Source organism: Empidonax traillii, unplaced genomic scaffold (assembly GCF_003031625.1).
Source record: "Empidonax traillii isolate 1590-97213 ecotype Southwest subspecies unplaced genomic scaffold, ASM303162v1 scaffold183:size818647, whole genome shotgun sequence".
Classification (NCBI taxonomy): Eukaryota; Metazoa; Chordata; class Aves; order Passeriformes; family Tyrannidae; genus Empidonax; species Empidonax traillii.
In genome coordinates, this window is record NW_020955376.1 from 3,147 (window position 1) to 29,301 (window position 26,155).

At 36.6% G+C, this 26,155-nt stretch overlaps 1 protein-coding gene across 5 annotated transcripts in view; it reads right to left on the reverse strand.

Annotated features, from left to right (window-relative positions):
- Positions 1–358: 358 nt before the first annotated feature.
- The window catches only part of PCSK5 (proprotein convertase subtilisin/kexin type 5), a 196,088-nt gene continuing 170,291 nt past the window's right edge, over positions 359–26,155 (reverse strand). For 3 of the 5 annotated variants that reach the window (XM_027886281.1, XM_027886283.1, XM_027886280.1), the window contains 8 exons: positions 23,022–23,165; positions 21,319–21,421; positions 20,585–20,778; positions 19,040–19,124; positions 16,797–16,894; positions 16,235–16,364; positions 15,060–15,175; positions 13,227–13,446 (listed from right to left, as the gene is read on the reverse strand). In XM_027886281.1, the coding sequence (XP_027742082.1) occupies positions 13,331–13,446; positions 15,060–15,175; positions 16,235–16,364; positions 16,797–16,894; positions 19,040–19,124; positions 20,585–20,778; positions 21,319–21,421; positions 23,022–23,165 (986 nt within the window). In that variant the 3' untranslated portion in view covers positions 13,227–13,330. Of the gene's footprint in view, positions 612–13,226; positions 13,447–15,059; positions 15,176–16,234; positions 16,365–16,796; positions 16,895–19,039; positions 19,125–20,584; positions 20,779–21,318; positions 21,422–23,021; positions 23,166–26,155 lie in introns of those variants that run through there. The other 2 variants (XM_027886279.1, XM_027886278.1) reach the window with 2 other exon arrangements.

Consider the following 26,155-nt stretch of genomic DNA (forward strand, 5'->3'; position numbering starts at 1 on the left):
GTGTTCTGTGGAGATTCTTCTTTCTAGTTCTGTTCACTCCCCATGGCAGTTTAGAAGTATCAGCCTAATTCATGTGGAACACCTCAGGATGATGTTTAGGTGCTATGAATATCTCCCAAACTGACCTATTGCTAGCCTCAGCATCCATACTCATGCCTTGTGCCAAGCTCCATAGCAGTGCAAATGCCCTAGACTCTTATTTATTTTTTCACTGCTGTGCTTCCAGCAATTATGATTTCAAAAGGATGACGATGAAAGACAAGTTATTTTACATATTAAAAAGAATTTTTCTTTATCTGTGGGAATCATGCTGCTAAACATTAACTGCTTGTGTAGCCAACTGTCATGTTCATATAAAAATTGTTTTCTCACTTGCCCATAATTTTTTTGCCCTAATTGTTACCTGCTTCTTTAGTTGATTCTGCAAGCCAGTGCTAAATACAATACAGCTGCTTCCCCTGATGATGATGTGAGATCTTTGTACAGCTGTGTGCTAGGAGACAATTACCTTGTAAGTGGGCAGCTGATGCAGTTGTCTGACTCAGGTCCAGTGCACTTCTGACAGGATGCTTCACACAATTGACATTCGTGGGAATTATCAAGATATTCCCCTGGTAGAAAAAATTTTGTTTATTTCAGATCACCAACTCACAATTTAAAAAAAAGGAGGGAAAAAATAGCACCTAGCCAGGCTGGAAAAAAAGAAAAGGAATTAGATCAATTTTGAATTACTGAAATGAGCACATTTCCCTGTGGCATCAGGAAAACAAGTACTGGCTCCCTTGAGAAACGAGTTTCTAGTACTTATTAATTTAGCTTTTTACTTATTAATTTTTTCCCATGTGAATTTGACAGAGACTGATTCTTGTCATTCTTGTAAATGTTATTTATTTTGCATCAGTTGACCTGGTGAGATTCTTTAAGATTCACTATGGAAAGTTCCATCAAAACCAGTGTTACCAAGGAGTATTCATTACACAATATCTTTTGGTGCAGCTGCAACATGAGCCTGATTGTAAGCTGCAGCATAAAGAGTGTGCTGTCATGTGTGGGAGTATGTTACATGAGGAGATGGACTTGAGAAAGCTTCTGTTAGTCAGAGACATGTTGATGCTTCCCAAGACTCTAGCTACAGTGCATTTTGTCCCTGTCCCTAGCTGCTGATGGAAGACTCCATGCAAAATGGACTTGAGCTCTCATTTAGGTTGAATCAAAACTTGGTGCCAAAGTGCACATTTGGACTTGAAAAAAAAAATTTGTATCACATGGACTGTTACCTTAAATCTGAGATAAAGATATAAACATTTCTAGTCATGAATAACACTAGTATTACTATAGTGCCTCTTTATGTACTGAACATCAATTAAAACACTTGTACAGATGGTAAGCTGCTTTATATTCTTAGAGCAGAGATATTAATTTGGTAAGTAGTATGAATACTGTATCTATGTGCATCATCATGTGGGGACAGTAAATCAATATATCACACAGTTTTATAAAGCTCAAGATTGGTCTTTTATGTCAATTTGTTTTGGGAAAATTTATTGTAACTGAGTCTATATATTTAGAGGATTGGCCGTTCCTTCATTCTTGAGTAATGGAAGAGGCTGGGCAAAATGTCCTATATAATACATAAACCCTGCAGTTTCTATGGATACTTCAATATGGAGAAACTCTTTCCACTTGCATTGCTGCTGGAAAATCCAGATTTGGCGAATACAGTGAACTTCAGGACTAAAAATACAAGTGTGGAATGACTTGGTTTTGGCTCTCAGTTTCAATGAGTTCCTTATATTTGAAGAGCAAAGGCACTATACCAGCAGCTACTGGTATCAATTTAAAACAATTTCTGGTAGAAAAAAATTCTAAAATACCACAAATTGTATTCTCTGTCCATTGTGTTTTTTACTACATATTAAACTGTATTAACAAATTTTGTAACGGTTGAAACCTCAGGTGTGAGATATGAGCTGAGATAGTACTTACATGCTTAATGGAATGGGGACAGTATAGTTATAAAGGCATACCAACTGGAACATCAAGCCAACTGTGGGTGAAACCTAAAGTACCCAAAATGTAGGCAAAGATATAATTCTCATTTTGTAAAGGTTTGTGTGGCTCCTGAAGAAAGGAAAAAAGTGAAAGACAAGCTAAAAGCCAGTGACAGAACCACATAAAACATGAAGGCAGTCCTCCCCAGAAGCTGTTTCAGGATCAGCACTAACTAGGAAGAAGTTCAGAACTGGGAGAAAATGAACAGTCTGCTGATAAGATCAGGGATACAAAAATCTTTGTATGCATAAACGCTCATACATTTTTATAGTTCTCATTATCACAAGAGCATTTTGTATGTGTGTATATATATATATATATATATATATATATAATATATGTTTACATACATTTAGGTAATCCCAAGCATGCCTATATAGGCCAGATCATGTAAACTGAGTAGTTCAACAGAACTATTGTGGCATTTCTGAACTGCAATGCTGCATCTTGTATGACTGTTTACTTTATAAACGACTAAAAATAAAAACATTAGAAAAGCTGCTAGACATAGAATTCAGCAGGACTCTGAATGTTTCTACATATTACTCAGAACTTGTTGTACTGATGCATATCTATCACTTTCTAGAAAAAAATAATGTGCTCCACTGTCTTGTAGTTTTTCAGGCCGCTACAGATTTGGTTATTGTAATCCTCTTGAGTCTTTCTGATATGTATTCAGGGGATATAACATGGAAACCCAGGTTCTCAAATGCCTCATGAGATTTAATATATAATTTTGTCATGGTTTAGGAGTAATACTCCCCAGTTCAGTGCCTCCCCTGAGACTCTCCCAAACCAGACTCTACTTGCTCACTCCCCTCACTTCTCCTCTCCATTCCCATTCCAGGGATGGAGTTGAGAGCTGTAGGCACAAAAAGGTGAAAATCAGAGGTTGAGATAAGCATAACTTACTGGAAACAGCAATGAGATAAGAAAACCAACAGTAATAGCAATAATATTAATAACAAAACATGTAAGACAAAGAAACAATTTAAATGTAAAAAAGTAAACCAATGCCAGAGTATTTCACCCACTACGCTTTCTCCCCGCACAGGAAATGATGGAGTGAGTCCCTTATCTCCCCCCCCACCTCGAAGTGATGTGAGATGGTATGGAATAACATTAGGGTGTAGCCATTCACCTTTCCTGGCTACTGTAAAAAATTAACCCTGTCCTGGCTGAAACTAGGTCAAATTTCATATCTCTCTCTCTCTCTCTCTCTCTTTATGTCACACACATATATGTCGACAATAACACAACCACGAAAAAATGCAATATCTGGAAAGACTTCCTGCTGCAGGTCTTGTGGCTCAGTGCTTTATACAATTCATTTTACATCTCCAGGAAATCTGTCAGGATGACTTTATTACCTAACTGCATCTCTGATGTTGTTCTCTTATACGTATTAGAAAACCTTTCTGTTTCTCTAGTCTTTCAGTTTATTTGCCCACACTACCTGTTTGCTTATCCATTGGACCTGAGCTACTAATTCATACACCTCAGCTATGGCTGATTAAATCCTTCTCACACAGTAGACATGCTTAGTTTGAAAGGGTTTTAGTTATTTCTTTGTTACATCTTTCATTCGATGTGCTGTAATTAATTTCAGCTGTGCTGGAATAGTGCCAGGAAGATCTTTTTTATGCTCTAAACTGAAGCATTTTAAAGCATAAGTCTGTGCACCAGAAAATACTTGCACGTTGGACCCTCTGAATTTCAAGTCACATCTAGAACAGCAGATCTGCTACTAAACGTCAATGAAATAGTTTTCAGTGGATATTCAAAGAGTTTACACTGAAATTCAAAAAAGAAGACTTTTAAATTATTCCCCAGGGCAGTTTAAAAATCTGCTAGAATTCCCTGTGAGCAATCTATTTCTTTACAAATCTTGCTAGATAAATAATAGTTACCAAAGCCTCAGCCTTTTTCCAATCTGTTTTTGTTTGTTTGTTTGTTTTTCTGTATTAGAATTCTTTATCTGTCAAACATACCCAATAGAGGAATACTCTCAGAAATGTGACTTAGCTGTGCTTTCAATCAGGCAGTGCTCATCAGTTACTTTGGATTATCCCATATTTATCCTTAATTTATTTTTCAACTCTGTTACCTTGACACCTTTTTTAAAAACATTTGTCAGCTTGATAAAAAAAAAAAAAAAGGAAAAGGAATGAAAATGCTGTAGAAATAAGGATGCGTTAGCAGACATGATTCCTGATAGTGGGAAGATTTTAATGTATAATTTTTGTGGCCACTGTTAAAAATGTTAGAAATGTAGCCCACATCTGGGCTACATCAGGTTGCAGGCTGTGCCTTTAATTGCATATAAGAGCTCCCCACTTAACACTGAGCTCGTATCAGTTGAATACGATGTGTTTTAGAATGAGGAAAGCACTATTATCTCCCATTAAGAAACCTGAAGTGCAGTAAGGTCACCAAATTAGGATGAAATAGCAAACTAGAAACAGTCTCTCCTGAGTCCAAGTCTAGAGCACTGTCATAGTTACTAAGTAATTTTATTTCTTCGCAGAAGCAGTATCAAGTGTACCTTTATCTTGTTACTATTTCTCTCCTGCTTCCCAAAGGCTGTGTCATTCATTGACAGCACAGGATATTTCAGGAGACCATTTAATTGAGGGTGTGAATATCCTTGTGTGATGGATAAGTATCCTTGTTATACCTGGAGATATGGACTTTTATGTGCTGGCTCTCATAAATCTTTTTCTGTTGTTGCCTTCCAATGAGACTTAGACACTGCAAGTCATATGTTATTTCCCCGCTTTTCTTGATCAAAACTTCACCTTAATTTTAATTTGATTATCTTCTGTAACATTTCTGCAGTGGATTTTCTTTATAATCAACAGAAAAAAATTACTTTATTTCCTCTGTTTTGCTTGTTTACTTTCATGGGAACCTAGATATGGATTTTATACTTGGTTTTTTTGAATGTAATCTTATGGGTTATAAAGTTTTGACAGAGCAGATAAACAAAAATTGATCAGAATTGTTTTTCGTCAATCAACTGTGAGAGCTGAAAGAAAATGGTCTTAGAGAGTGCTTTGCTTTTTTCAAGTTTGGCCTTGATACATTTTATTTTGTCTGGCTTGTGGGATCAGCTCCTAGAGTTTTCTGAGGAAACATTTATCCATAAAGCTGAAGTACATAATTCAGACTAACTTGCATATAGGAGTACATTAAAATTCACCCTGAGGATTCTTTAGTTTAAAGTTTCTCCTCTGCTTAGCCCAAAGTCTTAGTGTGTGATAGATTACAGCTCTCTGAAAGAAATCTTGCTGTAATCTCCATGTCCTAACATTTTCAAGATGAAGATATTTCCTTTACCCCCAGATTTGGCAGTCATACAAAATTGGAGCCTGGTTTCCAGTTATTTGTCTAGCTTCAGTTTTCAGTCTCCTGATAATTATTCTCCTCCCCTCAGTCATTTTACACAATGACCAAATTTCTGTCTCCCTATTTAGATATGCAGAGGGGACTAAGAAGATATTCTTCATGGACAAAACATTGGGGTGTTATCATTTGAGGTGAAGAGAGCAATTCAGGTTGGGAAATCTTCTTTTCAAAAGTGCTCTAAGCAGTGATGAACGAGAAGGTTGAAAATATTCCTAAGTCACTAAACCTCCCTTTGTGCCAAGAGACAATGCAGAACCTCAAAAAGGGATGCACACCTCTTACTGGAACAGCTGTGTGCTGAGTACGATTTTAGGATGAAAGGTCCTTCTGTTGCATGGTTAGCTGAGTTCACAGAGAGGCTCAGGTCAGCATTAATCATGACGGGCACTAGTGAGGAAATTACCCTTACTAACTACACTATCTTACATATCCCTCTATTCTTTTCCCTGCAGAATAAAAATATTTATATTAGCCAAAGCTATCTTATTTTTTCTGACATAATGTGATTTTTCTCTCTCTTCTGCATATTTATTTCTATGTAGTATTAATACAATTGTTATTAGAAACCCACTGAAGAGCCAGAGCCCTCAGGGGTACTGAATATGCATAAACAGACTCCAGCAAGACATTTTTTTAGCATTTTAAAAATATCAGCTTTAAATCTCCATTTATACTAATTCTTTAGGCATTTAAAAATTTGCTTTAGAACTCCATTTGTCCTGATTATGTGGATGCCTGCATGCAAAAGCTGAATGAGTTCATCATTTCTCCTTAGCCTGTGTAAGCACATATGCCAGATCCTGGCAAAGTTTGTTGCTGCTCACCTGCTGCTGGAGCCTGAAATTTGACAACCCCATGAGAAAGGAAGAAAGGGAATGGAACAATCTGTATGGAGCTGTATTGATAATGCTTTGTGTCCTTCTCACTTTAAGAAAGAGAGGGAAATACTATGGCACTATCAAACTTTTAGACTCACAATGGAAAGAAATGTATTTACCCTCTCCATTTCTTGAGCTTTCCAACTGGAAATTTTTCTGCCTGATGCTGTCAAGCTTCCCATTCTTTATGAAGCTCAGTAGCTGAGAACTTTCTAAAGGGCTGTGGAACAGAGGCACTGAAAATTACCTCATTAAAATTAGTGCTGATAATACTGCTTTGGAAATCTAGGTAGTTTCTTATGAAATATAAATGAGAAATGTGGAACATGATGGTATGCTTTGAGTAAAGCTGGTGTTATTAGCACCTGGAATACATTAAAGATAGAATCTTCTAATTCTGGAGGAAAACACACATCAGAGGCGAACAAAGTAACCCAGTGTCTCTCTCCTATATAGCAAGGAGTATGTAATTTGTATCTACAGAGCCTTCCCTGTCCACAGGATTTCTGCAGTCTGACTTGAATAGACACACCTGAAATGGGAAGAGCTGAATGGGTAGTGCTTCAGTGGTGTCATCCATCTTAAACTAAGAGATCCCCACATAGGCTATTGTACTGGACTTCTTCAACTTAATCAGGATATGAATACAGATCTGCTGATCTGCTGATAACTGGGATGATTTCAGCAGGCCAACAAGATGTAACAATACAGATTCATTCTGTTAATCAAAGAGAATTTCTGTTTCATTTACAGAGATGAACACTTTTTAAAGCCTGTAAGAAATCTGACGGAAAGACAGAAGCTCCTCCTTTGAAGTAAGGAGCAGACCAAATTAAATCTTTTAATGAGTAGTATAAAGGTGTAAATTTTATTCCCATCTCTAACTGTTCAGCCATCTCAATACACTTACTTTGCTGATCTTCCCTTGCTTAAAATCTTTCTGTTTCCTGGTCTCCATTATAAGCACTTCAGGAATAGGAACAGGCAGGTAATATATTTTTAATTACAGATTACATTTCCTTTAATGATCACATATTCCACATTGAGGGTGTAGAAATGGGTAAGTTTTACAGCTTTTCTAATTCCAATGTAGCTGGAGAGAGGCTTTGTGACACTGTTTGGCAATGGTGACTCTCTGAGCCCTCATTTCAGCCTTGGGATTGAAAGTGTTCAGAGGGGCTGTGCTAAAAGCAGATATAGCAAGAGCAGCATTTACACAACTTTAGTTTGGTATGACCTTGCTCTTAGAGTAGAAAAGGGGCTACTTTACTTGGGAATGAATATTTGAGTTGTCTTCGATCTAGTGGCATTGCACAGAATGGCCCATTAGCATAGTCATAAGCACCACTGCTGACAGATGTGATCCATGGGGATTGGCAGCCAGGTGCTAGACCTTCCTTCCAACTTACCTTTCAAAGAGCATGTGCAGGGCAGAGGGCAGGCCACGGACAATTGTAAACAGAAAAGATATGCAGTATTATCTGAATTGTAACTAAATCACATTAATTACGTTCCAGTGAACATTCAGTGTTACTGTCGAATCTGCATGATGGAGCCACTAATTCTCCCTGGGTAAGTAAGTATTCACTGCTTGTCAATGTTCTGGCTTCTCACCCCCAGGGTGATTGGAAAAATGGGTACTTAATCAGATTATTGCTGTCTACTGTGTTTTGTGATGGGGGAGTATTTTTTCTTTGAAAAGTGTTGTTGGTTTCCCAGAGGACCTTCAATAAATCCATCCTCAAACACTGAGAAAAACCTAATATGTTATTGTACAAGGGGCATTCTTCTAAACTGCCTTGCTCATCTTTGGCAGCAAATTACATGAGCTGCTTATGTATTTGCTGCCAAAAACCAACAAAAACCAGTCTTTGGTAAGGCACCAAGAAGCTGCATTTGTTGCTTACTGAAATTTTTTTTTTAAATATCCAGAGCCTCCTCACCATAATATGTTTTCCTTTGACCACAATTCTCATTCTAGAAGTGAAATCTAGCTCTGTTTTTATAATGTAAACCTTGCTTTTTAATCCAGAAAGAAAATACTTCAGGATCATTTCAATCACAGCTTGGCTATTAAATATTAACTCTGTGGTGGTGTCTGCTACACTTGCACAGCAGGTGAACATTACTGCACTCTCTGGCTCTATCCTGAGAATTTCACAACAGTTTTTCTAGTGAGACCCAATATTACTGTGCTCTGACACATCACAGAAATGTCTGCGTCCTATGATACATCTGAATCCTCTTTCCTCATCTGTAGAACCAATGGTGGAAATGCAGGTGTTGGTTGCTCTTCCACTGGCTGGATACAGTGCTAAGGTTCAGAGCCTTAGCTCATTCTTAGGGACACTGTGTTGCTACCCATGACTCCTTAGTCCTTGCTAATGAGGGGGATTTAAGCCCTAAGAGACTCTTGTGACAGGTTTTAAATAATCAGATAATCAATTATTTCAATCAGAAATTGAAATCTCACAGAACAGTTTAAGAAAGACAAGTAATTAAAATTATGCCTAACAGATATTTTTCCCCTGTTAAAGAAAATCTTCATAAAAAAAAGCAATTTCAGCTCTTTTTCCCCCCTCACATACTGAAACTCTATAATCCGAACAAGGTCATGCAAGTTGTTGGGTGTCAGTTTCTTTTTGATGAAAACTTGACTAGGATTTTTCTTTGTATGCTGTAAAACATCTTTAATGCTTGTGTAAAGTATCTTGCACAACCAACCAATGGCAGAACTTTTCTTGGATCATTGCGTACCAATGACATGACAATGGCATTTCCAATATAAATATAAGGCATGGTAATGGATCACAGACAAGTTCTCGTTCCACGACTTGCACTGCAAATAAAAAGCTTTGACTCATACAAGCAATCTCTTGAATGTCTTTACAGGAATCTTGAATTTATAACAGGCCTTCTTACCATCATTCAGTTAATTATTTTAATTAAAAAGTAACAGACTGCTATAAAGAGGATTAACTTGGTCATTGACAGTTGGAAGTTGTATTAAGTGATGGGTGAAATTGCTGTAACAGCTCTAGTGCCTCTGTGTAAAGGTCTACTCATCTTTAAGAGTCCTACTGTTCCCACCTCATATTATCTGACAACGTAGAACAAGCAGAAGCCTGCTATTACACAATATATTCACTTGCAAGGATTGCTTGGGAATTTGACACAACATTGGAAAGTTGCAATACCAATAAAGATTGGGGTCTGGGTCTCATAGGGAAATCTTTATTAGAAAATACTGTGCTTCACAGAGGGAAGGTTTGCAAATCCCTTCCAGTTAGAGGCAGGCAGTTGCCAGAGGATACTAGTGTGTGGGTAGGCAGGGCCTAGAGCCAAGAGTCACACAAGCTACTGCTCAGAAACATAATGTTTACACTGACCTATTCTAGCAGGTATCCAATCTCACAATACTGATGTGTGCCTGAGGTGGAGAGCTGCAGCTAAAAAGAAAGCAAGGTTGTAACTCCACTGCAGAAATGGAAAGAAACACTTATATTACACAATGACACCCTCACCCAACAAGCTTCTGCAGGTCTGGGGCATGCTAAACTTTTTTTAGCACATGTATGAGGTTTTGTTGTTTTTGTCTCTAGCTGTCTTTACTAAAAATCTTTGATACTTTCAGTAAAGAAGACGTCTAGATGGATGTTCAGTTTGCATTTAAATCAAGGATTCTCCTAAACAAACATGAACTGGAAAATACTGTATTTTAACTGTAATTGAATCTTCAATTTGTCCTTGTTTTGTGATTTGTGATATAAATAAAGTGAAATCAGTGGGAAGGTTTAATCCAATGCAATCCACTTTGCATCTTTTTAGACACAAAGTGTTATTTTGTTCATACTTAGCAGCTTCTGATTTTTCTAAAATGGCCCATATCTGCTCCACACATCAACAACAGTGCCAAACACTGAACAATCCAAACTACTCATCACTGAATCAGAGAGGGAGGATTGATCACTTAAGAAAACTCCACAGCTGGGAACAAACTAGCTTCTTTCAATTGCAAACATGTTGCTGCAGCAATCCTCTGGTACCAAAACTAACTACGCTGCTGCTTACAAATTTTGCTTGTATCTGACCACAGCTATTAAGGCATAACAAATAAAAATTATCAGAGTCTCAGCTGGTACCAAAAGTACTGGTTTTCAGCCTAAAACTCAGATGTTTGCTTAAGTGTCTGCTCAACATCTACAGATACAATCCCTGGAGCAGACTTCTTTGGCCAGAGATATAAAAAGTTTATTATCACTCTTTGAGCATTTTCTGTACAAAGACTTGGACAAAGTCTTGACAATAAAAGATACCGTGTTTGATTGAATTTCTCATGTCATTTGGAAGATGAAGGTGGGGTGGGAGCCGAAAGAAGCAGCTCTTCATACAGCATTGCTGTAAGGGTTAGGCCAACCTTTTTTCCAGGTGTGGTCTTACGTCTTACCAAACTTCTGCTAAAAATGTGCTGTTCCACACATGCTTGCTTTTAGAGACTGACTGGGAAACTCAGAATGATGACCTAACTCTTTTTTTGACATTAGGTCATAACCGGTCAGTGACAATGCGCTGTCTGAGGCCAAAAAGTGGTGGTTTTTTACAGGAAATTCTTTACATGGCCTCACTGGATGTGATTAAAACACCATCTGAATATATGGCTCCTTGGATCAGTTGTCACTTCGCTCTCCACTCAGACTGTGGGACTAAGTGGTAAATTAACCAGGGTTCAGACACGGCTCTACGGCTACTATGCAAAATGTGTTCTCCACATAAAACAGACACCGGTGCAATCATAAATTCCATCACCAAGTCTGTAATAAAATTAAACATCTTTAATGCCTGAATTTGTTTCAATGACTTGTGTGTGAAACCTAAGTGCTCTATACCACAGAGCTACCTATGCCCTTCAACAAAAATATTAAACATACAATTCGTTTTTCCAGACCAAAAGAAGAGGAATTTAGGTTAATTTAATAGAAAAAATAAAATATGGAATAACATTGATTTTGGCCAATATCAATTACAACAGAACTACCCTATTTTACAAATAACAACTGAACATTTTACACATGTACAGTATTTTTTCAGTAAAAATGAATTTGATTAAAACAATGTGTCAGATTTTTAAAGAAAACAAAGTTATTAATTTCTTCTCTATAATTGTGTTAGAGACATTTGTAAGTATCCAAAAAAATTCTTTACAATCCATTACATAATTAAATCTCAATAATGAATATATATTTATATATAATATATATAATATTAACTTAGACTTTGAAAGCATTATGTTCTAGTTAAACACGTTATACTGAGAAATGAGGCAGTAACAGACTAGTAGTTAAACTAGCACAAATTTGTTTATCTGGAAATTTGTAATGGGCACCAAAGGAGCCTGACTGCCCCTGTCACACTGAACCAGGTTGTAACAGTTTACCTGCTGCCTGCTAAAGAGGACATTACCTACAGAAGTTTGCATCCATTCATTTGTAAAAGTTCTACAATAATTTTTGATAACTTTTTATCCCCTTTATTTTCCAAGATTTACATGCTTAAACAGATTCAATCCATTCTCTGTTTGTATGTCCTGGAATGCTGAAAAAGACACTTCATATGTTTTAAGTATTATCCCCTGTAAACAGCATCTTCAAAGTTCAATTTTCTGTTTCCTGTGAAATGACTGTCTTTTGAACTCTATGCTGAGTGAAGCTGATGAAGATACATTAAATAGAAATTTCTACTGACAGCCCTGTGCCTGGATAGAAGAGAGTAAGGCTAGGCCACTTCTCTCACCACCCAAGACCATTTTACAGTGAGGTAACTCCATTGACCTCACAAGGACTATTCTTGCTGAAATTTCTACTGTGAGCAGTTAAATGCAAATTCAGGCCCATCACGACACCAAGAGACCCACCGGTTTACTGCCCTTTATGCAATTATACCTGGAGTTGTATTTGGCACAATTATAAATTCAGTCCTGTAAACACATCCTGTCACGCATAGTCACACTGGCATTTACATATGGGCACTATGAAATAGTTCCACATATCTGTATGATAATATCCCCTTTTTTATAATGAACATTACAAGACAAAAATAATTTATGAATACTTCTTACATGTTAGCAATGTTTTCTGACTTCTGAGCATATACATTACTCTCACTTATGCAAATCAAGAGAAGTAGTATCTTCTAAACTTGTCCACTACAGGAACAATTTTTTTAAAATTTATTTGAAATAGCTTTGACAATTTAAAAAAATAAAATAAAAATCCTAGCATATCTGTTAATAAGCTAGCTGTCTAAAAATGAAATCTATATGACCAAAACCCCATTTTGGGCAAACATATATACATACTGCATGTGATAAAAAAACCCCAGCATACAGCAGAGGAAGCAAGAAAGAAACGTGTTCAGAAATGTTCACTTTTCATTTTTTAAAATACTATTACAAAAGGGGCAGAACTTAGTCCTGCACTAGTGATGTTTCTGATCCCCTCAGGAACTCAAGTTCCCCCTGTCAATACACACTGCACAAAAAAAGACTAATGCAAACTTTTTTGTATTTTTTAGTTTTAATCCATGTAAACTTGTGTTGTATTCTTGAAACACTCTTTAAACATCTTGAAGTGGAAAGAAGCAGGAAAAAAAGGGAAGAAAAAGGACTTTCAAAAAAACAGGGATAATCCTAAGGTTGACAGGAAATCAAATCAAGATTTAAATGTTAATTTTGGCATCAAATGCTTTGGTCACACAATACTGACTCTGCGATCCTGGATGCTCTGCTCTAGACACCCAGTTATGAAAGGTAGGTGTGTTGTAGTTTTTCCGTTTAAGTTCCAACAAACAGTTCACCATCTCCCCAGACAAAGAAGAGGGAGAGAGGGAAACGTGGTTTTCTTTCTTTCCTTTTTTTTTTTTCCTTTTTTCGTTTTTCAATAATATGGATTAATCTATAAGTCTATAGGAGCAGGAGGATGCTGGGAGGTGTCATTTCACCCCTTTTGTTTACATGTTCTGCAACACAACTGCTGAAGCACTTTCCGCTGGCAGAGATTGTTCTTTTTCACCAGCATACAGAATCCTCCCTCGGCCCAGGACTCTTCCGTGGCTTCCAGAGGGTAGCAACAAGAGAAGGAGGAGAGGTTGAAGATTTGAAGAGCATGGCGTGTACAATGGAGGAAGGTTTAATTGGTCAGACAGGCAGATTTGGTTGAAGAGACCATTCAGGAGCAGGTAGCAAACAGGAAATTTGGTCCATCAAAAGGAATTCCAGTCAACAGCATTTTTTTTTTTTTCAGGGAGAGATATTGTGTGGTCCGACAGGGAATGATTTGTATCCATTTGTGAAAAGGAAAACAAGATTAGAAAGAGAATAATTAGAAAACAGTGATAATATTTACAGTAAAGGAATTCGTTCTCAATTTTATGAATCAAAAGAATAAAACAATCAAACCACAGTAAATAGAATTCTCAATAGAAATGCAAATCCTATAGAGTGAGTTAAACTTGTAACCAGTGCTTGATTGTAAGCTAGTAAAATGAGACCCTCTTTGCTTTGTGAATTAACAGAAAAAAAAAAACAAACAACCTTTCTCATGTTCCTTGGCTCTCCTACACTGTTGAGAACACATGGTGTATGGTGTGACCCAGCATGGTGCACTGCAATCAACTGCAATACCATATTGAGACCGCTGCTATTCAAAATTCTTAGCATTACACTTCTCTGTCATTTGTCTGTTTATATCTGGCTACTTCTGGACTTGCTCTAGATTACGATGACTCTTCCAATTTCCTGATGTGAAAAGGTCTCATGACTAATCTACCAGTACCAAATAATGTAACTTTACAATGGACAGGATATTTTCAAAGGTTGAAGGCCTAAATTCCAACAGGAACTGCAAAGGTCCACAGAAAGAAGACTCACACCTGCACCCTTTCTTTTGTATTTTCAAGTCTTTGGTAAAACTCTTACTAAATCCAGTGGAAACAAGCTGGACCCAAGAGTTATTGTTAACTTTTACTATGTCTAATGTCACATATCTTCTTGGACTTTGTTCTGGTATGATTTTCCTGTTGGATTGAACTTAGTAGGCTCTGTCTACAAGTAATTCACATGGTAACATCTTCAGGGAAGCATAGTGTTATCTAAGTGTCTCTGTAATTGTGACATTTAGAAGGAATGAATATTAGTGAATAATTATGCCAATCATATGCAGTAAGAATGCTATCTTGGTTGCCACAAAGAGTTTGGAAGAAGTTCAGATCACCCTAAATTGTATGCTCCTTATTTCAGAACTCTTTTGTTCTCATTACCTTTCACATAATTCAAGCAATACTGCAGACACTTTAAATCGTTTTTACTTACCAGCATTTTCACAGCTAAGTGGTGAAATAGATAAATGTAATTCTATTAATAATACTCTAGGGTCTTCATATAAAAATCTGTTGAAAGCACTGGCTTTGAAAAAATGGTAAAGAAGGAAAAATAGGTTGTTGGCAGGGGTAAAAAATGATATTCGGAAAATTCAGCTAAAGTGGATGTGACTAATCTACATGCAAATGTAGTGTTCTCCTTTTCATACACCTGAAAAACTTAAAAAATGTAGCTTAGACTTTAAACCAACACTAAAAGAAGAAAAGAAGCAGACCAAACCGATCCAATACTTGTAAAAGAAGAAGCTGGCAGTGGTAAAATGGGTCTTTGCAGAGAACAGCACTTACCATCCTTGCATACTGTTCCCATCACGCAGGCACCAGTGTCTAGGTTATAGCCACTTGGACAGCTTGTACAGTTTCTATCTCCTTGACCACTACAATCCAAACAGCTGGCATCGCATCTGAAAGACAATGTCAGCAGTTGGTCTTCAGGCCTCACCAAATACAAGAGCTTCTAAATAACTCTTCTGTATTGAAAAGGATTGTTTGCTGTTTCTAGAGCTATCAGATGCTACAATATTGCTACTACTAATAATTATGACGACAAAAAATTAGCTACCCCTGCAACCCAGTCCTGCTCCTTTCCATCAACTTTCTATTCAAACTTTTTTACTAAATAGCTGCATTATTCTCGTATTTTGGAACTATGCAGAAATAATCAACAAACGTATTAAACTGATTGTGCATACATGCGCCAAAAAGGCATAAGCTAAAGCTACAGGATAGAAATGACTTACTTGCTGCCCAATCCTTCCATCACTTTGATTTTATTTTTTTTTTGTGTGGAATATACTTAAACACATGGTGACTCCCTTCCCACCTGAATTCAAAGTGAGTCAGTGACTCCAAAGGGCAACAAATGGTATTTATTTAACAATGAATGGAATAAAAAAACAGCCCCTTCCTTACAAAGCACAACTTTGTCCAATATTTCTCCAGCCTTTTGTACACTGAGTCAGATAAGCTACCCCAGGCAGTACTTTAGAAATATACTTGTGCTATGTTTGTGAATATGCAGTGTAAGAACTAAAATGGTCTTTATAAATAGTAATTAACTTGCAATTAAAAAAACCCTAGTTGGACTATTCTTGTTTGCTATTAAGAAATGCTGATCCTCTATCAGATTAGTAAATTTTATACTTTTTGACTGGACACTGTTTTAAGTGAAGGTCACACTTTAAAGAAAACTTTACAAGAAAAGTAAAGTCACATTTTACAAGAAAAAATGCTTTCAGAAGAGCTGTATGAATATAAATCAGATTAAAATAAATACCAATAATAACAACAAAAATAATAGTAACAACAATAATAATAGCTTTTCCATCACCTGCTTAGCATGTAATATATTTTTTCTACCTTTGAAGTCAACAGTATTTTATCTTCTCATAAATGTTAACTTTTTCAACAGAGTAATAGCTAATACGCTGCCAAACTTCAGACACGTTAGCCACTGATCATACCTTTTGCAGCTTTTGTATCCACTTTCAGCAGAGTGATCAAGGTAATAACCACTACTACAGGACTGCACACATCTTCCATCTTCCATAAAATAACCCTGTGTGCAGTTTATGCAGGCATCCACTCCAGCACCTTAGACCACAGAGAAATTGTTAGAATGTATGTATTGTTAGAATAAACAATATTACATAATCTCAGTGTATCTCTTCCTGAAATAAATGACTCTTCATATTTCTAAAGCTCCATACAAAATCTAGCAAATAGAGGGCACTTGCAAATTACTGGCAATCAAAATAAGCTCTTATCAGAATTAAAAAAAAAAAAAAAAAATTCAAAGAACCCAAACCAACCAAACAAAAAAGGAATATATAAACTCATTAAATTAAAAACCTTGATTTCCATGCTAGCTGAAACAAGCTTGGTGTATTAAAATATATTAAAAAGCTACCAAAAGAATGAAGTTTTCACATACATACTATCATGTTATACTATAACAGTGATACAGTGGAATAGAATCAGAGCTAAAATCATACAGGAATGAAAATTATACAGATGATAGGGTACCTGCACATGTTGCACAGGACCGGTGGCATGTTTCACATTCTTTGCCATTATGGTATTTTCCTTCTTCACAGCGGATAGCACATTTAGTGCCATGCAAGCTATTGTATAAAGGAAAAAATGCACAGTGTTTGGGCAGATAACAGCAACGGACGACAACAAGATCATGCACAATCCAGTAGTTTTCTTTTAATCCAAGAACCACCCACATAGTCCGATTCAACACCTTCCTTCATTGGACATATTTTATAAATTCAGAGACATCAATCACTTCAAGTGGGAATGAAAAGCAGTTGTGCCCATGGGGAAATACAGAAGTTGTTTACAAACTCTTTGTAAATACTACGAAGTAACAGGGGACAGACAAAAAATGAACAATGACAAAGACCACTAAAGATTTAGGCATGTAAAATGTAATTATCCATGAGGAATTTGGCACACTGTATTAAAAAAAAAAGCTGAGGGACTTGTTAATGCTAATGCTTCTCTGAATGACCATCAACATCTCCTGATACTATGCTACAGCACAGGTTAAGAACACATTCACAGTGAAAGAAATCACAACCTATTTCTGCAACATCAGTTTCCCTTGAAACCTCCTAACTGAAAGCAAGTTCTGTGTGTCTTGTGAGATTTGTCTAGATTACAGTTGGAGGCATTCTGCCTGCATGCACTATTTAGAGAGCACAAAAGTAACAGAAGGAAAAAAATAGCACAGAGAGTCACATTTTCATGCATTCTTCTAAGTAGATGTTTATCGCTTTTGTGTTATAAGGTGCCTATAGAAGTTTGGTTTTGTGTTTGTTTTTTTTAATTTATTTTTTTTAATTTATTCATTTTTTGAACTAAGACTTCTCTGCCATGTTTACCATCTTTTGTGGAACGTTCCTCAAATTTAACACTTTCTCTAAAAATGCTCTTCAGCTCTGGAGTTTACCACCCTGAGTGCTAATGTTTCACAGACTGGATCCAGCAAATGTCAGGTATGCTCAGCACCACTGGAAATTTTCAAGAGTCTATACAGTCCCAGTTTAGAAAGTAAACTACCAGTTCAACAGAAGTAACAACTCTTGCTTTCCTGTTATTTTTCCTCAGTCACACACCTCAAAGAGCTTTATAAGGCACATAGCATTATCATGTTTTTACAGATGGGAAAACTAATTATTTGCCCACGTTTATTTAGTGTGCCACTAAATAAGCAACAGTGGAACGCAGGCCTCTCAAGACCCACTCAAAGAAGGCTCTGCCCATTGATTACTCTGCCAAGAAAATGGTGAAAGATTTGAAGAACTATGTAGTATGAAATTTATGTCCTGCAAGGCTCCATTTATCACCTATACAGATGGTGTTTTTTAAAAATGTTACCAAAATTTACTCTCAGTTTGCTAAAATTACTCAAAAAACCATGAAGGTTGGGTTCTTTTGATCTTTTTTCATACTTCAATTTCAATAAAGGAATCTAGCTACTGATATTCTAGATGCAAATATTCAGCTTTTACTAAAACATGAAAATCCACTTTACTGGGGGCTAAAACCTCAGTGTTAAAACATTAACACAAAGTTCATATTCTGAAAGAAGAATCCTTATACATACTGAATACTGACTTCATATTTTTTTTGTGGCACTAAGCCAAAATACATTCCATCATGAACGTTGCAAGATTTTTGACTTTTGCTGCTTAGATCAAAAGGTCATTCATTCATAAAGAAGCCTGAAATATGTCCTGCTGTTTTGTAGGTTTTACCTGTCATTTTCAAGAATGATTAGGTTCCCCTATGAAGAAAAAAAATCTCTACTGCTGTTTAAAATAAATTAACAGTATACAGTATAGAATTGAGCCCAAGGTACTTAAGACAAGTGAATGACTGGATATAAGAAGAAATACAATAAAGATAAGAAAATAATTTCTGACTACCAAATGAATGAATTAGAAAAATTAGTATAATTCATCAGCTCTACCTCTAAAATAAGCCTTGACTGACATACTGTAGGTCAAAAAAGTGAAGAAGGCAGCTTTCCACATGACTGTGACTTTTGTGTTACTTGAAACGAAAGGCGTTCTAAAAATCTATTGTTAGCCAAATGGGCACACTTGAAAATATTATATTACAGACTAAACAGCATTGTAACAGTTGACATAAAGGCCACTCAAGGTTAAATAGCTATCAGATGTTCTTCACTGTGTATCCACAGCCTTGTATACCCCTTCTGGTAACATGTTTAGTGACATCCATAATTTACTTACCTTAGGCCATGTCTGCATTCTGTGCAGATCTGGAATTCAACACAGGTCTTACAGTTTTCACTACATTTTCGACAAAAAATCTTATCTAGAAAAGAAAAAAAGTCCAGAAAACCTTGATCAGTTTTATTTGATAAAACTGTATGAATATATTATTGCATGACTTACTGTTTTCTAATTTGACTTCAAATTAGACTAAAACAGCTAGACTAAAACAGCTAGACTAAAACAGCTAGACTAAAACAGCTCAAGTCTGCTTATCATTACCTTTTTTCATCAAAGATTGAATGGTTTACCATATTTCTATACATCTGAACTTATAGCTGCACCCTGAGAAAAATACGTTTTAAGGTCATTATAAAGTTTCCTAAACATTTTAAATTGACATTCACAATTTATAATATGGACTTAAATAATCTTCTCATATAACAGTGATATGCAGTAATGACATGCCATGTGTTCCAGAGGTTGTCCTGCAAGCAGTCTGTCCTCTCTTCCTGATTTGGTGCTAAAATACACACCTGCATAAACAGATCTCATCTTAACAAAGTAAATATATGAATTACTTAACACCTACTTTTTTATGTCAAGAGCTCCCTTCTTTAACAAATGTCTCTATCTCTTCAGCCCTGCTGTCTTTTGAGATTCAGTGACATGTACCTTTCTAAGAAAAACCTGATTTTCCCACTTAATCCTAAATGTTCATCTATTAATTTTAATTGTGTGGAAAGGAATTACCTTTATTGTAGTTCTCACATACTAAAAATGGAAAATTTAAGGTAGGATCTGTTTTTACTAATTCCCAAAAATAAACGCACAGCTTCGTGACAAGAAATCAAAAGGCTAGGCACGTAGATGAACAAAGCTCCTGAGAACATATTTATCTTCTAAGGAGTGCCTTAAGATAACCGAAGTCAACTGCAGTTTTAAGCACATGTTTAAATGTTGTGTAAGTATTTTTGCTAGCCAAAGCTGGAAATTAAACACAGTCAGTCTCCTGGCAGTCACAGGAGGAAGTTGAAGGTAGGTATCAATCATGGCAGAAGATTACTGCTCTTGAGCTGTCACATCACCGGAGGCGTTCAAATATGTCAGAAACATTATTTGCAATAAAGTTTTACATCTGAAGAGCCTATTTTTCTTACAGCTCCAGTTCAGTGGACATGGTTGACCCCTGAGCTCTCACTTCTGGTGCCATATCATTTGAATTTGAGTGAATGGGGAATGACTCATTGTCAGAATGTGTGTGCTGCCTGTCCACTTCCAGAATAATGATAATCTGTTCTGTCCTTCAGCTGATTTACTCTTGAACTGCCTCAATTCTGCTATTGTTACTGCCAGCCACTCCCAGATGAAAAGATATCCTGCCATTAAGCATGGAACATTTTTCAGGAGATTCTTGATCACACTTGGCAGCAATGTAATAAGAAGAACAGAGAAAGAGATAGATAGATCAACATATACTTTTCCTGCTCATAAGCATTCCAGCAATCTCTCCCCAGATCAAGTTCTGTAGCCCACAATACAAAAACAACAAGAAATACTAACTCTTATCCAGGTAAAACCCATCAGGACAGTTGGTAATACAGCTATTGGTTACTTCGTTCAGGTAGTAGCCAGATTTACAGGTCATGCACTGGTCATTATGGCCTCCAACACAGGTTTCACAATTGGGTGAGCATTTTTTACATCGTTTCTTGTCTGCATTGTAGTGACCAGGTGGGCAGGTCGAAACACAGATCCTGCAGACAGCAGGGAAGAGAAGGCAGAGTCGTTAATGAAATAACCTGCCACCACATTCCTGGACCATGATTGCAAAGCACAAGTATTTCTCAGCACTGCTACTTTTCTAATGATCACATGTTTAGTAGCTGTAACCCTTCAAAAGCATTGTGTCAAGCTGCCTCTTCCCGCATTTATCTCCCTACAGCATATGCTATCTCACTAGCAAATGCCTTGTCAGGCAGTCATACAGTATCTTATTTGACCACCTATATTTCTTCCTGTCTTTTTCACTTCATCACAGAAGCTGTAGTAGCTATCAGAGTTATATATAAATATATAAATATATAAATATGTAAATATATAGAGAGAGTCTCATGGAAAAAAAAAAGGTGAAGGGTGTTTGAAAGCTGTACTTTGAATTCTGATTAGCTAGGGTTTCTTTAGCTACGAAAATGTTTCAAATTCATTGGAAAATGACTGTGGCAGAGAAGAGGAATGTAAGTTAGAATATAGACTAAGAAATCAATGAAGTAAAGGGTTTTTTCTCTTTGTGTTACCTTGTGTTGTTCTTAGATTTGTAGTAATAGTGAAGACAGTCAGTACAATGATCTGGTCCTGGCCCATCACACCCTACTTTACTACACTCTGCATTGCAGGGACCTGTAATAAAACCAGAATAAAGAGGGAGGAAGGGATTAAAACTCATTTAGTACTTCTCAAACTTTAAAACATGGTATTTTATTGCAGAAATTCAATTACTCTGTTTCCCTGTGTTGAGGAATACATTCAGTACAGGTAGCTTGGTTTGTAAACTGCAGTGCAAGCTGCAGATTGAACTTGGGGGTGGCATGGGGCCCAGGCCAAGAGCTGTGAACTGCTGACCCTCTGCAAAATAGAGGGCACAGGGACCTGTGGTGCTGGCCGGGTGACTGGACACTCAGACACAAATAAAGGAAAAAAAAAAAAAAGAGGAAGAAAAAAGAAAGAAAAAGAAAGTCTTTTTTAGTACCAAAAGACCACACAATCTGAGTCTTACTATTTATTCACAGTGATTTATAATTTTTAGCAGGTGGGGCATCCTCTATAGAATTTATCAAAGAGAAACTACTTCTGGATCCAAACTGATGCTTTCGCAAGGGGTAACAAATAATGCTGCATTTTATTTGAAATATGCAAAGGCTTCTGTAAATCATAATTAGGAATGGTTAGCAAAATCACTTATAAAAAGTAGGTCAGCATAAATTATGCACATAATGTTCAGTGGCTACTCAGGTTACCAACTAGGTAACAACTGGTCCAAGACCCAATGAACCAGACACCAAGGGTCCCAATGCTCTGTTTGCTAAACTCTGCAAAAGCCTCAGACAGTACTTGCTGATTAGCAAGGCTTCCATCTCACCCACACTCATGTTGGACTTGATGATCCTTATGGAGTCGTTCCAACTTGGGATATTCTATGATTCTGTGCTTACAGTTTTCAAATAGATCCTTCCTGTTATGGGAGGAGAGAACCATCAACTCCTGCCTTTATGCAGAAGAACAATGCCTGTGGGTGAAGTTATAACTTTCAGGATCACTGCTTTCTCTTGAATGAAATGAATTTGCCAGCCACCTTCAAATTTCATCTAGCAGCTAAACTTGAAGTGAGTTTGGTTCATATAAAAACTTAAGAAGGTAGTGATCTTTAAAGCAGAGATAGTAGTGTTTCATCACCTATTAAAACAAGGGCTACCGCAGCTCTCCATTTAAAACAGAGACTGTGGAAATGACATGTTCTGGAAGGAGAATGTCAGTGGTGCTCCTAATGGTGGATTACATGTGGGAAACTGCAAACTTGCCTTATTCTGCAGTGCTGAAAATCTAATGCTACTGAAGTCTAATGACAAGGTTGAAACACCTCTATAGGGATGAGTGAGAAAAAATACAGATGTAGAAGTTAATGCTCTTCATATATATATATATACATATACACACACATATATACATATATTTGCATATATATGTGCATATAGCTTTGTACACTTATATGCAAAACACTGCATTCTTCAAAGTATGTTGATTGTAGCTTAATAATATGTAACTCTATGCTTACTCATAAGGATGAAATGAAAATACCTATCTTTAGGCTGTGAAAGAAATACTTCTCATTTTCAATGAAGTATCCAATTCACTGAACATTTTACATATGCAGGCTCTCAGGTCATCCTTCAGCTATTAAGTGTTCAGAAAATGCTCAGTCAGAGTCAATGAACGTACATACCCGAATAGTCGTCTGTTGCATAATCTTCTGTAGGGTCTTCAGCTGGACTAGAGCGCACCCTTTCCACTTTCGGAAAATCATTTCTTGGTGAGTAAGGCTGGATGGATGTTCCATACAGTACTAAGGACCACTCTTTCAATTTGCCTGGAAGTTAAGCATTTTAAAAACTAGTTTCAGAACTGTGTCTTACAAAATCATATCACTTTCAAGCACGATGTTGTGAGTAGGTACAGATGACACTGCTTTTCAAATAAATGTCTTCAGCGTTTCACTATAAACTGAGAAAGAATATTTTCTTCAATCAGATCTTTACACTATATTTTCATTTCATGCCAATGTCTTGTAGATCTGCACCCTGGGTTGAACCCAATATAAGCAATAAATAACAAAACCTTTAGGCATACAGTTATTTGGAATACGTATATTGAACTCAACAAGGTGGTTTTGCTCTGGATATCAGTTTCAATCTCAGAGCATTATTAATTGTGCAGTAATTATTTAATGTTTGAGATCTTTTAGCTAAGTAGCTGTATTCAGACTCGTGACTTAAGAAAGGGGTTACATAAGAGTATTTTTCACTGACTTATAGGATACAACTTGATGAACAGGAAATAGCTTTTTTTAAAATCTCCAGGGAAGATTATCAATGTCCCCTCAAACCAGCATAATTTCTTATTTATTTGTCCCAGTTATTTGGCAGATATATCACTGTATAGTCTGTGATCATCACTAACATTTTATCCTCTTAATACATGAGTGAAGGAAAAGAAAATTGTTTGGTTGCCCAAAGCATTATCTGGCTTTTTGATAAGTTTTCTTTTGGGGAAGAATAAAAAGGTAAAGGTGTATCAAGTGTAATGGTGTATCAATTGAGGCAGTCAGAACACAAAGGGCGGACTTCCTGTCCCCACCTTTCTATCTATATTACCGGGTGAATTAATCTGGAGAAACAGCAAAAGGACTCAGGCCTGAAATAATGCCTAAAGTAATGATGCATAAACCCCACATTCCAGCTTGAAAAGTGGAATACAAGTTTTGTATAATTTGTATAATTCTTGTTCATATTTATCTGTGTTGAAATAGCTAGTTGTGAATGTCAAATTCCCATCAGAACAGAAAGAAATCAGCAACAATAAGTAAGCCCACTACCTGACAGATCATAGACCAATTGTTTTAAATAGTTTATACTAGGGCTAAAGAGGGGAATCACTGTTATTTCCATGTCTTTTGCCAACTCAATTTAATCTTTCTGGGACAAAAATTTCTAAATGTCATATAAAATCTTCTCTGCTCTACATTCAGTTATTGAGAAGAAACTACACATAAGAGACTACATCACACAGCAGCTGTGTCACACAGTAGCTTCCAGCTTTTCACAGCTGAATCAAAATATTACTTTCTTTAAAGAGACATTTAATTAAACAAATTAACCTCTGTGATGAGACTACCACACCTCTGGCCAAACTACTGGCTAATTACCTTGTTTGTAAAAACGCATGCACCTTATTTTCAATTTGTTGTTTCCTATCCACATACATTAGGTCTTAAAGCCCCATTAGATTAAAAAGACTCAAATCATGCATTTTCTTCATACATAGACATGTGGGAATCAAGTTCCATCTTGAAGTCCTTTAGAGTGATCCAGCTGGGTCCTTAATAGCACTTTTCTTTTCAGAAAAGAAGTCACACAGGGAGCTCATTTTTAACCAGGTATGCAGTCATCTCTACAGCCCTTTCAATAATACAGCTCCCCCATGTCCAATCTCTGTCCTTTTTGTCTTTTAACCCACATCTACAGTACATAAACCATAACATATTGAGTGTAATCAAAAAATGTGTGTTTTGCTGCATTTTTCAGATCTTTTCATCCTTGTCTTGATTATAAGCCAAAGCTCACCTAACTTCCCAAGGGTATATTTTATACCAGAACGTTGGTCAAAATATTTGCAAGAACCCACTAAAAATAACTACAGATGCTCCTAAGTGTATTGTGTCTGGACTTTACACATATAGAAGGTCTTGTACTAATATTACTGCAGGAAGGATTGTCGCTTTGAATGTACATGTAATGCAAAAAGGCAGTAAGGGGAATTACGCAGGGTCTCTCAGGAGATTAGCTGCCTTTATTCAGTAAATAAAGACGGGAGAAAATCATGTGACTTGCTAGCAAAGAAATGAATTTGCCTCAAGGTTGATTTAATTTGCACAATGAAATGATTTAAAAACCTAAGTAGATCGACAGACACACATACTTTTAAAATGAATAAACGAAGTATGCACATTTAAACCAAAACCTCTCTTTCCCCATTTTTGGCTGATTCCATCATTTAGTTTGGTTAGAATAATACTTTAACCTGCTTGTATTTAGTATGTGTAACAAAGGTCCCATATTGGATGTAGAGGAGAAAGGGCATATCACAATGTTTCACAGTAAACACATGTCCACCTCCATAAACTCTACAGAATTAAATGCAGAAATCACATGCACTAGTTTTATGAACTGCACTCTGTGTTTCTTTACAAGTAACAGGTGTGGCATTACTTTGCCAGTGCAGGGATATGACACATTGACTCTTTGTTCTCAGTTTGATTACATGAAAATGGCAACTCTTAATTATAAGACCTTTCAATTGCTAAACAAACACGTGCACAGAACACAAACAAGAAAGAAGTATGATGGAGATATCAAGTGTGATAAACTGGAAAGGCATCATAAGCTCCTTTTGTTTACTTCATGTTCTGTTCAGTGTGAGAATAATCCCAAAATGCCCAACAGCTGAGTTTATCCACCACTAATATATGACAGGCACTTCCAAATTTTTTTGAACAGAAGAGTTACTAAACAGCTTCCATCAGAAAGCAAACACTGCTCTAGAAAGATGGGGGATGTATTACTAGAGAGTATATAGTGAATCAGGATGCAAATGCACAACCACACTGTATCCAAATGCATGTAAAAACCTAAATAGTCTCATAAGCAGCATTTCACATTGTGGTTAAAAGAAAACAGGGAGTAAGCTCTCCAGCAGGATTCCTTTAGATCAGCTTACTCCATTCACCCTAGTTGGGCAGCTCTACTTTCTGCAAATCCCGTGGCCTTACTGGACCTTTTCTTCAAGGGTTGTATGTTGAGG